General features: G+C 32.1%; 2 protein-coding genes across 2 annotated transcripts; both read right to left on the minus strand.

The window, feature by feature from the left end:
* Positions 1-1,465: 1,465 nt before the first annotated feature.
* Positions 1,466-2,537, minus strand: Smp_146880 (hypothetical protein; the record flags this gene model as incomplete). Its single annotated transcript, XM_018789584.1, has 2 exons — positions 1,466-1,503; positions 2,402-2,537. The coding sequence occupies 2 exons, from the start codon at positions 2,535-2,537 to the stop codon at positions 1,466-1,468; spliced, it is 174 nt and encodes a 57-aa protein (XP_018655012.1).
* Positions 2,538-12,460: 9,923 nt separating this feature from the next.
* Smp_146890 (hypothetical protein) lies at positions 12,461-13,922 on the minus strand (the record flags this gene model as incomplete). Its single annotated transcript, XM_018789585.1, has 2 exons — positions 12,461-12,683; positions 13,837-13,922. 2 exons carry the CDS (start codon positions 13,920-13,922, stop codon positions 12,461-12,463), a joined length of 309 nt encoding a protein of 102 aa, XP_018655013.1.
* Between the last annotated feature and the right edge of the window lie 329 nt (positions 13,923-14,251).

Below are 14,251 nucleotides of genomic sequence, written 5' to 3' on the forward strand. Positions count from 1 at the left end.
TACTTGTACATGTTTGATGACGGTTGTGGTAGTTCTCTAAGGTTCAGCTCCGTACAGTAGAACTGTCTTGATATTCGTATTGAAGATTCTGATATTGATGTTGGCTGACAGTTGTTTTGAGTTCTATATGTTCTTCAACTGTAGGAATGATATCCTTGCTTTGCCAATGCTTGCCTTCATATCTGCATCCTATCCTCCTTGTGCATGGGTTATGCTGGTTAGATATGTGAAAGTTTCAATTTCTTCCAGAGTTTGTCCATCAAGTGTGGTTGTGTTGGTGTTCTGTGTGTGGTATTCGAGGATCTTGCTTTTTTCCTTTGTGTATGTTGAGACCTAATGATAGAGAGACTGCTGCTACACTGTTTGTTTTGATATGCATTCGTTTGTCTGTATGGGATAGAAGAGCTAGGTCATCTGTGAAATCCGAATCGTCTAGTTGACTCACAGCTATCCATGTTATTCCGATTTCATGGAAATAACATCGCATTAGCACTATCTAACCAACAAATTTACCAAAGAAAGACTTATCCAAGACATGTTTCGTTTGCCACTCACTCCTGTACTAGTGTACACAAACAGGTGTTTATAGTTAACACATATGTGATCGTAGCTTCTATTAACATAATTACTAGAATGCTTGATTTTGTATTGTTTGTTTGAATCTTCCCATTGATGTTTAGGGCTGTAATTGATCAGTCACTTATTGGCATATATGCGTCCTGTTCGGGTTGCCTCGATTTCGCCTTTAGTCACAAGCATTATCAGCAAAGTTGGATGCTGGTTAGGACGAAACGCTCGTCCTGAATTCCGCCACTAGCCACCATCTACCTTGACTTATTATTGCTAGAATGGATTTGGATTATTTCATTATTGATGTTAGTGACTGAACTTTGATCGACATTGGTTGGTATACGTGCATCCTGTGCTTATTTCATCAGTACATTCATCATTTCACAAGTTTGTATAGAGTATATGAAACGTGGATCGCAATAGAATCCAGGATGCGTATCAACAATATTAACAACGGTGTAATTGAAATTCATTCTAGTTATAATATAAATATTATACCTGTTGCTTAAGCGAGTGGCTATTTAGATTCAGTAGCTCAGAGCAAAAAACATTTGGGGTTTGAAGTGAAAAGCAATGTGTCCGATTCCCTGAATGAAAATCAATATCGGGATGCAGGTACACCCACCTGACGAATTCTAAATAGGACGAAGCAAACGACCTACTTACCTCTGCTAGATACATCTGATTACTTCTATAAAGGTTTATATTGATATTTTCAATTAAGAAATAAGTCCGACCAAAAGTTTAATGTTAGCATTGGAGGTAGTTACCTTAAAATGGTTATGTAACTATTAAATGTCGTTTGTCCTAAATAAAACAAAATTATCTACTTAATTTTTTTTATGTTTAATCTTGTTGCTATGATTAATATTCACCTTGAAAGTTATGTTAATTTTCAATCGATTTGTCCTATTAAACATGTTTCTCGAGTACCTGAAAAAAAAACAACTAAACAAACAAGGTGAATATGTTCAAATTTATAATTTAATCATAGACTAACAGTAGATTGCATAATCTAAAATATTATTCACTTGAGAGTTTCGATCCATATATGTAAATTAATTTATAATATTTTAAAATTATAAATTACATTAAGTTAAAAGAACCGTAAAGTTCAATAACTAATTCATTTCAGTAAGTATTTTCAATGAATGAAGTGAATTCAGTATTTAGAAGGTGAAATTCACTATTGTTCTTGATAAAACTATGTAGACGAATACTTTGTCTCTCCACCTTTTACTCGAGCATTTTTTTTTATTCACTGAGAAAACAAGTAAAGAAGCATTGAAATTTTTTTATAAAATTAGATAGATTGTAGGTAGTAGTGAAATCCAGGATACGTGTATCATCATCAGAATGGACTTGGATCTCAGTTTGGGCGTTCATATAGGGACTTGAACAAAGTGCCTTTCACTTCAAGCGTCAACATATTATTCACTAAGCTACTGAGTCAGCATAGCCACTAATTTCTTCGACGGATGTGATGTTGGTATTGCTGTAGATTAAATAATATTCTAAATTCTTGTGTGCAGCTTTGTTTTCTGAGAGAAAAGATGGGAATCGGCAGTTACATAAAATGAGATAGAAGTGAATAGAGGTTTGAAATGTCAACTGATTTTCAACTACACTATGTTTATGCATATAGCGAACGTGTGATTTTTTTAGTACGGGCGAATATCAAAAAGGCGAGTCAGAAATGGAGAGGTTAAAAAGCGTGAAAACTATTAATAGCGATCATCGAAAGAGTGACTTTTGAAAAGCCCATATTAAGAAAGGTGAGCATTGAAAGGGTTAATAACATTTTTAAGAGTGTAAAATCTGTTCGATTTACCCTCCGTCTCTTTGCCTATACGACCGTTCTGTAACAGTTTTCTAAACTTCCATTCTACTTTCAATAGTTTGCCTTCAACAAATGTTGTACTTTCTCGAATTTGGTACCAAATTGCTCTTGTTGTTACTCCAGTCATATTATCTCGTACGTCCTTTTCAAATGCAAGAATATAATCCTTCTAAAGGCGTGTGTTGAAAATGCCTCAGAAACGTTTGGTGAACTTCACGTTGAATGAGTTTTGAGTGTTAAAAACACGCCTTAATTTTAAAACGAATAAGTGTACTCACGAAAAAATTATTTTTTGTGCTTGCCAGAAAAAAATAATTTTTATCTCCATAGACTGTGCAGTCGTATGTATAGTAGTGTAACAATTAAAGTAGTCTATCGAAAAATCCAGAGAGTAATACATAACTTCAAGAGTCAAAATATGATTGTGCAATGATCGAGAAGAAAAGAAAACAGTAAAACCAAATGGGTTAAAAATCATTGGCAGTCAATAACCAATTTACTGTGTCTGAAAGTTTAGGTGTTAAAGTCATATTATAATGATAGTCTGCATATGACACCTTTACATACATAACTTAGCTTTAAAACAATGAACTAATAAGGCCTCTGCAGGTAACCCGCCTATAAGATATTATAATCATATATTAGGATTTATAATATAAGCTAACTTATTTAAATACACCGTTCAGATGGTTTAAATTATCAAGTATCAATCTGTACATTGTTTTAACAGTAATAACTGATACTCTGATTTATTTAAATATAGTAATAATTTATACTTTGACTTAATTATATGCTCAATAATATGTTAATAATTGTATCAGACTAACCAGATAAACTCAACCTATTCATCTAATTAATACTATATATATTACTAACCTAGCTGTACGAATTAGTTTCTGGAATCACTTTCTAATCATTGTTCTTCTTGTTTCTTGTTACCCTTGATTACTTTAATTATTTCATTGAAATGAAATTCTCACCAAATTACACTTTTCTTTTGTTCTTATCTGTAAGAATTCTTGATTATGACCTTTGTCTATTTTTTTGTCTCACGAATGTTGTTATTTTCATTAAAATTCATATACATATAAATAAGTAGTCGACAAAATTTATTACAATGAGAAAATTACTTCTTTTCATCATTAACAGACTAACTGTATAATATAAATTGAATCATCAGATGTTATCAACAAATTAATTGGTATAAACAAAAATAAAATATTTATGTATACATTGTCCATTTAATGAAAAAATGTTCATTACCATAGGGATTAATAATAATAATAATAGTAATAATAATAACGGTAATAATAACAATAATAGTAATAATAATAATAATAATAGGAATACTGAAATTGACTAACCAGTCCGAATAAATTAAAATTTTAAATAATTCAAACATAAATTTTAATTTTTTTTCGACATAAAAAAAATGTTTCACAAATGTGTACACAAACGTATAAATTCATGTCTTATTGATTTGTATAATTTGTTCAATATTTAGCTGATATTGTCTAGTAAGATAAATAGTATTTGTTTTACGTTTTTCAATTATCAAACCTAGAAAATGTATAATGATTACGAAATTGATGTACTTCACTACTAATTCACTCTGTAATTTAGAAAAAAAACGTGTTTGTAAAGTTTTGGCTTTTTAGAAAGGGTGGTTATGTTCTGATCACAATCGCTAAGATTATATCAAATATTATTTTCACATATACTGAATTATTATTATTACTGATAGTTCATCAAAAGCTTGATTTATTTGAAATTATCAAGTTGAAACCTTGCTATGTTACTTGTAAATACACTTTTTTTTATTTCTTCATATTACTTATTAAAATAAATACTAATTTTCTTAGATTTATTGCCGAACTTGTTTTCTTTAATCATAGAAATGATGAATTACGGTTTTTTTAAATAAAGACTAACTAATATGTATCAAAGTGTATTCACTTGTCAACCGACAAAGTATAGATTCACTTATCTGTTAATTTAACCGTATTAAATCTATAAATTAAGATAATAATAATCTCATAAGCAATTAAATAGTCAGTACACTGATAGTGTAATCAACCAAAATGATCTAGTTTATATAACACATTGGTTATATCATTCTCAATAAGTAGACAGAGAAGTCAATATTTTTTTTCAGTAAAAATAACAAAATCAGAAGGGATTTTGTGGAGATTTCAGTATTTTCATAGTTGAAATCATGAGTCAATTGAAGTTAGACCACCAAGGAAAACCTGGAAGTACTGGACGGCAGTTTCGTTCTATTATGGGACTCCTGAGCAGTGCGCATCCACGATCCCGCCTCATGAGATTCGAATCCAGGACCTACCAGTCTCGCGCCAGAGCACTTAACTTAAAACAGAAAGTTGCATTACTTTATTTTCCACTTTTGACTTTGTTTTCGCTGGCCTAGACTGACAACACAATATCTTTTTACTGACTTGAATATTCTTTCTTACCGTTAATGACACTATTTACCGCCTTTGTACATTTATTATTTTTTAATTTTAAAGTAAAATTAAATTCCATGGTTATTATAATTATCAACAATGTACTTTGTATGTCTAAAAACTCTTATCAATGTTTTTAATCATCAACATACATCAATAGCTGAGATTGTAACTTTAAATATTCCATATTACTGACAACCACTAGACATTCATCAAGAATAGAATGATGATAGACGAGTCTTATCAACAATTTCATACTCATTTCAGTTGTTTCTTTAATTTTCTGTTAAATTTTGAAAAAGCTGAATTTAAACACTTTCATTATAACTGAATAACACTTAGTAACAAAACTTAAATTTCTAAGGATCTATTTTCTTGATACAATTGATAATTATCAGAAGGGGGTTTTGTGGAGATTTCAGTAATTTTATATAGTTGAGATCATGAGTCAATTGAAGCTAGACCATCATGGGAAACCTGGAAGCACTGGACGGCCGTTTGGCCGTATTGTGAGAAGCAGTTACCAGTGAAGTTCAACCACGTCTGTTGAGAGATACCAACTCACTGAACACATTGGTGAATGATTGCTCAATTTCGTGGATTGATTGAAGTTAGACATTAAACCGTTGGATGCCGGCCGGCTCAATGATCTATAAGTTAAGCGATCGTGCACGAGACTGATAGGTCCCGCGTTTGAATCTCGCGAGTCTGGATCGTGGAATCGCACTGCTGAGGAGTCCCATAATAGGACGAAACGGCCATCCAGTGCTTCCAGGTTTTCCGTGGTGGTCTAGCTTCAATTGACTCCATGATTACAACCATGAAAATAACAAAATCACTGATTAAATTGAAAATTTTATGTTTGATGATAAGTAGTAGAAGGAAGAAATCATTTAATTTGAGTTGTATTTGTATAAATAACTAATGTAAGCAGTTCCACTAAGGAATACACGCACATAACAAAATGAGTAAGCAACAAACTGTCCAGAAAGTTGTAAATGACTACCTTAGGAACAGAATTATGTACACTGATGATGGCGAGACTATAATTTATGGACGACATTTGGACGAATCTTGAGTGACCTTGAGAAGTATTGGCCAATCAGTAAACAGTCAGCACAGAGTAAAAATATATTACACAAAACCGAAGAATTAAAGTGGATACACTTCTTTTATGTGATCCAAAAACTTGTCAAGGTTAGAAAGAGGTTCAAAGGTCCTAAAATTGTAATGCATAAGGTAGAGTAACTCATCCATATGGCTCCATAATACTCAGTTTCTGGAACCATGATAAGATCACAAAAACCCTCTTGGCCTCCACCACATAGCTTCAATATTGTTTGTGTACTCCGGTTGTGTAAATCTATCATTTTTATTATGGATGTGTCCCTATAATACTCATACCAGTGAACAGCCGAAGTTTCAGTGACATCTGCGATTATTGCCGCCAATTTTGCTGGTTCTTTTATCATACAGTTCGCGACAATTTTTATAATATGACTTAGTCTCAATCTGGATCGAGCGAAAAACGTTCCTATCCTAGCGAACGTCTTCCTTCAAATGATGTTACATCGAAGGATATCATGGTAGTCTGCGCAAGGTTTACAAGTCATTTGATCACTTCAATTTCAAATAAAGGAACTTCTTAGTGATCTAGCTTATTGTAGCCGCTTAATTGTCAAGTCTTCTCAAAAACCCTCTGTGAACCGATCGTACATGAGCACCAGGTACTGAAATTGGCGCCGTGACCTTGAAATCCCTTAAACGCTTCTAATTGGCTCATCCATAAATTATAGTCTCGCCATGGATAGATCTATTTAAGAATATTTATTACAATGAAAGACTTTTAAACTATTTACACTAAATTATTGATCTGTATTGAAAATTTATTTCAATCAATTAGAAGAGCTAGTATACTATTAATTTAAGGTGTAAAAATGTAATGCTATATATATGTATCTATATTTATGGTATTATATTCAATTTTTATGAAAATACAACAATTTATGGATAAAGCAACTATGTACTAAAAACAAATTCAAATACCATCATGATGATCACAATCAGTTTCTTCATTATTTTTTTTCTTTTATTTAAAAAATATTTTGTACTTTGTATCATTCATTTATCCGCTTTTATTACATACTTCCTTATATGTTTTATTGTTATAATGAGTCAATAATATAAAAAAAATCTTGTCAAGGTCATACTAGTGATAAGGGTTAGTCATTTTATTTGAAATATCAAAATTTAAGAAATATTGATCAAAAGAAAATGTATATAATTTACATAAAAAGAGTACAATGTTAGTCATTCGGAGTAGATTTCAAAAAAGAGAATGACTAAGATGTTATCAGCGTAAATGAATATTTAATTATTGGCTCTGATAACTGGAAAAAGAAACAACAACAAACTAGTTGAACAGCAGAGATATTAAATACAGAAAAAATGAAACAATAATAAAATCGACAGTAACCTTATCTAATTGTCGGAACCAAGAGATGTACATTTTACTTATAAGAAAGGGATAATGATTTACGATACATTTATTAGGCAGCTGAAGTATATATACATATATATTCCGTGTGATGAACAGCTTAGTATTGTAGTGTGGTCTACTTATATCCATATAAGTAGTATATGGCGATTGTCAGACATAGAATGTATTTTGTCAGAAGATCGATAAGGAAAGAACTGAAATGAAGCGCGATTGGTAGGAAAACGCATGAACAATGGAATTAGAGTAGATGAACTGATATTTACAGTAGAAACAATGAAGATTGAGACCTTTGGTTGTTACTTTACAAATTAACTGTTCATTGTATGGTTATCAGAATTTAGTGAGATAGTCTGTAATTTGTGCTTAAATACATTCGATTGTCCCCAACTAGCGTTTTGTTCACTACACTATTAGCAAACATTCATACTTGTCCAACTTTTCAGAAAAACCTAAGCAGAGTGATTTTGTAGAAAAAAACTCGAATTAATGTTCCAACAAGAACTAAAAATATGATACAAAGATCTTTCGACACTAGTGTATATCCAATGAACATTTTTTCGGTTTATTTTTTCTATATATATATCGATCTAATGACGTGATAATGAAAACAGCTGATGAAGCGTATAGTATCATTAACAAATGTTATTAATAAAAGGTATGTTGAGAAAATATTGAAGTGAACAGGAAAAGGTATTCTTTTCATTTTCAGAGACGATAGCCTGAAACAAAAATGTTGAATGGGAAGAATCTTGACAACATGGAAGATAATCTTGTTCATGAACACTGAATATACAAATGAAGAGATAATGAATAACTATTAGTCAAAATCGTTAGGAAAAACATTCTATTCAATTGAGCTGTAGATTTTATTGTTCAGTAAATACCTAGTCTATGAATATGTCAAGGATGAACAGTCATAATGAAGTGAATATTGGAGAACTTGAACCTTCGGAATGATTCTATGGAGAATTTTCATCATATAATTATTAATCACTTAAATCATTGTATTTTTATATTCTGTTTACTATAAGTTTCCAGATAACATATAAACTCTCGTTATATGTTTCACATTCCCTAAGTTGTTGTTAATTAACCACTGAAACATGGTTCAGTCTTCATTCACCTATGACATATTGGTATTTTCTATTTATATTGCTACTTGGTTACGTATTCAATTAAGCAAGTCAGTATACGTTTTGAGTAATAAATAAACTGCACAACCGAAGTCTTATCCGCTTACTGTGTTTATGTTCTGTCTGACTATTGGGATAGAGAGAGAAGTTGCCCTCAGGGCCTATAGGAGTCAAATTATTCGTGGTCACAATGTCATAGTCATTGAACCATTGGTCAACAGAAGGTCATCCTATAACTGACTAAGTAGAAGATCATTAGTCCTATAAGCAATAAATGAATTATCGATCAGGGAAACCCGAGAATTCTACTGTTCCTTTGATTAGTAGTCAGTCAGATGAGACCAAAACAAAAAAGTGAGATTCGTTTAGTTTAAAGATGAAACATAAATTGTCACCTCGAACCACCTCAATGTGCATCTGACAGCTTATTTGCTGTTGTAGAGCATATTACATATTGGTCACATAAAACTTGCTTTCAATCAACGTATATCTGAATATTACTCAATATGATTATTTAAAGGTGAATAGCAATCTGTCAATATTTAACTTTTGTTGTTTCAACTCAGCGTACTGTAAATATTACAGTTTGCACTAGAAATACAGAATAAAGCTGAACTAAATTTAATTATTGCGTTGATATGTATTTAAAAGAATGGTAATTGTCTTATATGCCGGATACTATCAGCAATAGCGTTTTATGAGAGAGGACAAACCAGCTTCCAACTGAAGAGGAAATTAGGAAAAGACATTGGAAGTGGATTGGACATACATTAGGGAAATCACCAAACTGCATCACGAGGCAACCCCTAACTTGTAATCCGGGAAAGAAGCGGAAAAAAGGAAGACCAAATAACACATTACTTTGGGAAATAGAAGCAGATATGAAAAAAATGAACGTTAGCTGGAAAGAACTGGAAAGGATTGCTTGGGACAGGGTTGGATGGAGAATGCTGGTGTGCGGCCTATGCTCCTACACGAGGGGTAACAAGCGTAAGTAAGTAAGTAAGTAAGTAAGTAGGTAATTGTCTTATATCATAGTGGATAACTTTTCATTCACCAACTATTTATTTACACATACTGATATTACAATTGAACATAAATTTCAGGTTTTATTCAATAAAATAACTACAATTAATAATGAATTATCAGTAATTTGGCTAAAACTTTTATATCGCTCAATTTTATCATGTCAGTAACAAAATTAAAATAAATCAAAGAGTAATGCTCAAATTTCACTTATGATGAAAGCTGATAGATCAATGGTTGATACAATCCAAAGAAATTACAATTATAATAATTACCTAAAATAAATTTAGCGTTCACGTAAATTAGCAAAAGTTAAGTGAAGAATTTTATTATTTGAATTCATGAGTCGATTTGAGTTAGACCACCACTGAAAACACAGAAACACTGGACGGTTATCTCGTCCTAATATGGGACTCGTCAGCAGTGAGCATCCACGATCCCACATGTGGCACTCGAACACAGAACATTCAATCTCGTGTGTGAACGCTCAACCTCTAGACAACTGAACAGGCACACAACGGGGTTAATGTCTAACTTCTGCCGATCCATGATCTTGTGAAGAATTTTAAAACGAACTATAGAACGTTTTATTGTTATTGGTATTATGTTTCAATTCAATTGATTTGGAATCGTCCAAGTATTTTATATTTGTAATTTGAAAGTAGTTTTCATTATTAATTAATCTAATCTGGGAAAATTATTAAGAATCAATTAGAAACTATCGTTAATAAATTTTGAACACTGTACTTTTGTTGTTTTATCTTTAACGTCACAAAAATATCAAAAAAAACTTCATGTTATTGAGAATTAATGATTATAAACACTTAGTCTCTGTATTAGAATAAACATTGAGAAGTATCAATATCGATTTTGTTACTTATCATTGTCATGATCATCATCACCTAATTAGGCAACTAATTAAAAGCTTCAAATTTCACATTCATGAGTCAATCGATATATACACGTTAAGGTTGAATGAGAGAAAGTACACAAATGATTGTAACAGTACTATTACTCATACTATTATTATTATTATTATTGTTATTATTATTATTATTATACATATCTACAAATATATTCCTCTGACTACAAACCACATTCTCAGATTTCTTCATTTATTTCTATTCATTATACAACTGATTACAACAACTTGTTAACACAACATCACATCACACCACACCATGCCACACAACACCACACATCACAACACAAAACAAAACAACATCATATAGCATAAAATAACAAAACACGACAACAAAGAGAAGTAGGAGAGAACACATTGAAATACAATGAATGATGATAACACAATTCTCTACTACATATATAATACTTCAGAATGGATTAGTGAATGCATTTTATCTACAAATGACCTAGTTAATTCAAACAGATATATATCATCATATGAAATTGTGCAATTCAAATTAGAAGTATAAGAAATACGATTGATTTTCACTCACTCACTCACTCACCCGTTTTCTCCTCTCTCTCTCTCTGTCTCTCTCAATCACTCGTTCTGTGACTGTCGCACTCACTACACTGAGTAATGTATAATTAAGCCTATTTGTAGCACAATGTTTCATGGAAAGTGAATGACTGAATAGTGAATTATTCATTTTGAGTAGATCGGATGAGAAATTACGAAATGTCATTGTGAATGCTTCACTTGAGTAGATCAGATGAGAAATTACGAAATGTCATTGTGAACGCTTCACTTATTTGTACTTGATAGAAAATGATGTAGTGAGTGTACTGGTAACTTGTAGAAGTTGATGCTTCTTGAGTGGATACGGAACTGAAGGTGGTTGAGATTAGTGATTATATGTTAATTGATTCTATATGATCTGTTTATTTGTTATGCGATTATCGGTTTTTCACTGTTCATTGAATCCGACTTTAAACAGTGTTGTGATTGACGTTGTCGTAAATCGAACACTGACTCACGAAGTGTTATGCGCTAACCCCCCCCACCTTACTACCTGAGCGAGAACGCAATAGTTGACGAGAAAGTGTATTGGGCTGCTTCCGATTGGTTCACCATATCACCCTCTCCTCCTGTCATCCAGTCAAGACCCAATAAACTGAAGGATTCATCAGTAACACAATATTTGTGTTTGATTATTAGATCATTGAATCTGACAACACATTTAATAATTTCGGAAATTTTAATTGGGATGCCTAATGCATTCTTTATACAATCGTTAGTAGGATGGATGCTTGACTACTGAGTGGGCAGAAATCCCATGCCCCATAGTTCCAGCAACTAGTGGGAGAGCTTGTAGAATAACGTGGATTAGAGTTATGGACATCAAGCGTTCGATTTGGACGAGAAAATTTTCAGGATTCATCCTTTATGACATTAATAACACGATCTAAATGAGAATTTTTTATAGACCACATGAATCAGGATTAACGCAGATGTATGGTTAGAATTTGCATATTTGTTCATTTTAGCATTATTCTTGAAATTGATAATACGACGACACTCATTAGTAATATCTTACAACGTAAGATTGGGATCTGATTCGATTCTGCTTAAAATTCTAGTACGAATATATGAGTCTGACGATGATTCCAATCCGCATACAAAGATAAGACACTCAAATTTTCCGTCTGGAAGTTAACGCAACTTAAAGTTCTCACATTGCTGATTAGAAAACTCAGCATATGAAATAAAATCATCGTCAGGTTTCTGAATAGTTTCAAGACAACAATATCGCAAATTAATTAAAGAAGTTTGTGTGTTAAAAATTTCTGTTAATTTTTGTACAGTAGAATCAATAGAAAAATTGTTGGGTTTTCTTAACTAGATAAGATTTGAATACTTTTCACGCTCAGCTGCTCCATGCACACGAAGTAGATTCCTCACCTTCGAAGAGTCATCATGATGAGAAAACTCAATCTGGAAAATGTCTTCATACCTCTTGAACTATGATTCAAATGTGATATCAGCATCCGGATCAAAATGAAACTTACTCATTGAGTTGATCGGTGATTCGGTAGTTGAGTCCCTTAATTCGGGCACCTGTATGGAATTTTCTTGTGTTGACAACTTTTGTGCTATCATTTCGCTCATTTTCAATTGTGATGCTTGATATTCTTTATGACGCTGCTGCGAAACAGATTTAGGCTGATCTGCTGAAATGGACTTCCTAGAATTTTATTTATTTTCACATGGGTTTGAGAAAAATAACATCACTAGAAACTGCTGTGATGGCCTGTGTCCGAAATCTGACACTGATACACGACGTGCCGACCCCCGCCCACTCGACTACTTGAGTGAGAACACAAGTGTGGACGAGGAAGAATATTTGGGAAAATTCCGATTGTCTAATCATATTAAAGAGATATTTATGCATAAGTATGACATTCATGTCACAACATGGTTACAGATGTAATTATAAAATGTAAATAAATATGTTGGTTACAACAAAGTAATATAATAGATTATCATAAGGGCTTTTGATTGATAACTTGACTTTGGTTAGGCGTGATATAGGGCGACTACTCAATATAGTTTTATGGGCTTAAACACTGATTCATCTTAATCGTGGAATTAGGAGTGAACTTAATGTTAATGACTCAAGTCATCCTGATAACGATACTGGTGTTTGGTGATAGTAAGGATTTTACAATGGGAATAGAAGTTAGAACAAATCAACTCTACAAATAACAAATCGTCAAACAGATACTTTGATGATATTTCTAGTTACGAAATGAAATTAGCGTGGAAACCATCAACAAATAGGGAGCACTAAACAACTATTTCTTCTTATTTTGTAACTCCTTACCTGTACATAACTGTCACTCTATATGATTTGGATCACAGGACCTACAAGGACTCATAATAATTAGACTGTAATGAAAACTAACATAAACATCAACAAGGTTCCAGACAAAACACTTTCTGAATAATTCTTTTTTTAAATATATTTACGTACGTTGTTAGTTAATTGGTTCTTGAATTACATCATATGAAGTGATATTACTAAAAGTATTTCATCCGATGTCATACTTGCGATTTGCATTCAGTGAGATGTAATCGACTACATGTCAACTGTTTATGTGTCAGAGGGTTCGAGACAGACTACAGGAAATCCTGTGAACGTAGGTTTTGTGCTAGTTGGTACTTGTTAGGAAGACTGAGAATTAACCTTTCTGACTACTGTCTCAATCGACTTAAACAAAATACAATGGAGAAGTATCTTTACTGACTACAGTAGTTAAAAGTGTAGACAGAGAATTGATCTCATTAACGTGGTGATTTTAATTTTTCCTAAAGTTTTACATGTTATATTTGGATACCTGAGAAATGATGGATACCATTCAGGTGAATGTCTTTGGTAACATTGTGTTCCTCGAACTAAATGTTTAAATTGTAAAGATTTCATTATCTTTCTGAATACCGTCGTCAGAGCTTAATTCGTGTAGAAATAAGATTTTCAGTTATCCCACAATTATTATATCAATTCGCTCTGATACCTTTGTTTATTAATTATTGTATTCGTCTGTTTTTTTATGTTTTCAATTGCTCTTGGATTCTTGTTGACTGATTTTCACATTTCACCTCTAATCATGTTGTTAGCTAACTTTTCTCATATAGATTGATAAACTGAATCTATCTCAATGTGTCCATATTTATTTTTCCTTCTTTTTTATGGGGACAATATTCATGAATATAGTTAATTATAGACATTAAATAGGAATAATATATTTGTAA

The sequence above is a fragment of the Schistosoma mansoni genome, chromosome W (genome assembly GCF_000237925.1).
Source record: "Schistosoma mansoni strain Puerto Rico chromosome W, complete genome".
In the NCBI taxonomy this organism is placed as follows: Eukaryota; Metazoa; Platyhelminthes; class Trematoda; order Strigeidida; family Schistosomatidae; genus Schistosoma; species Schistosoma mansoni.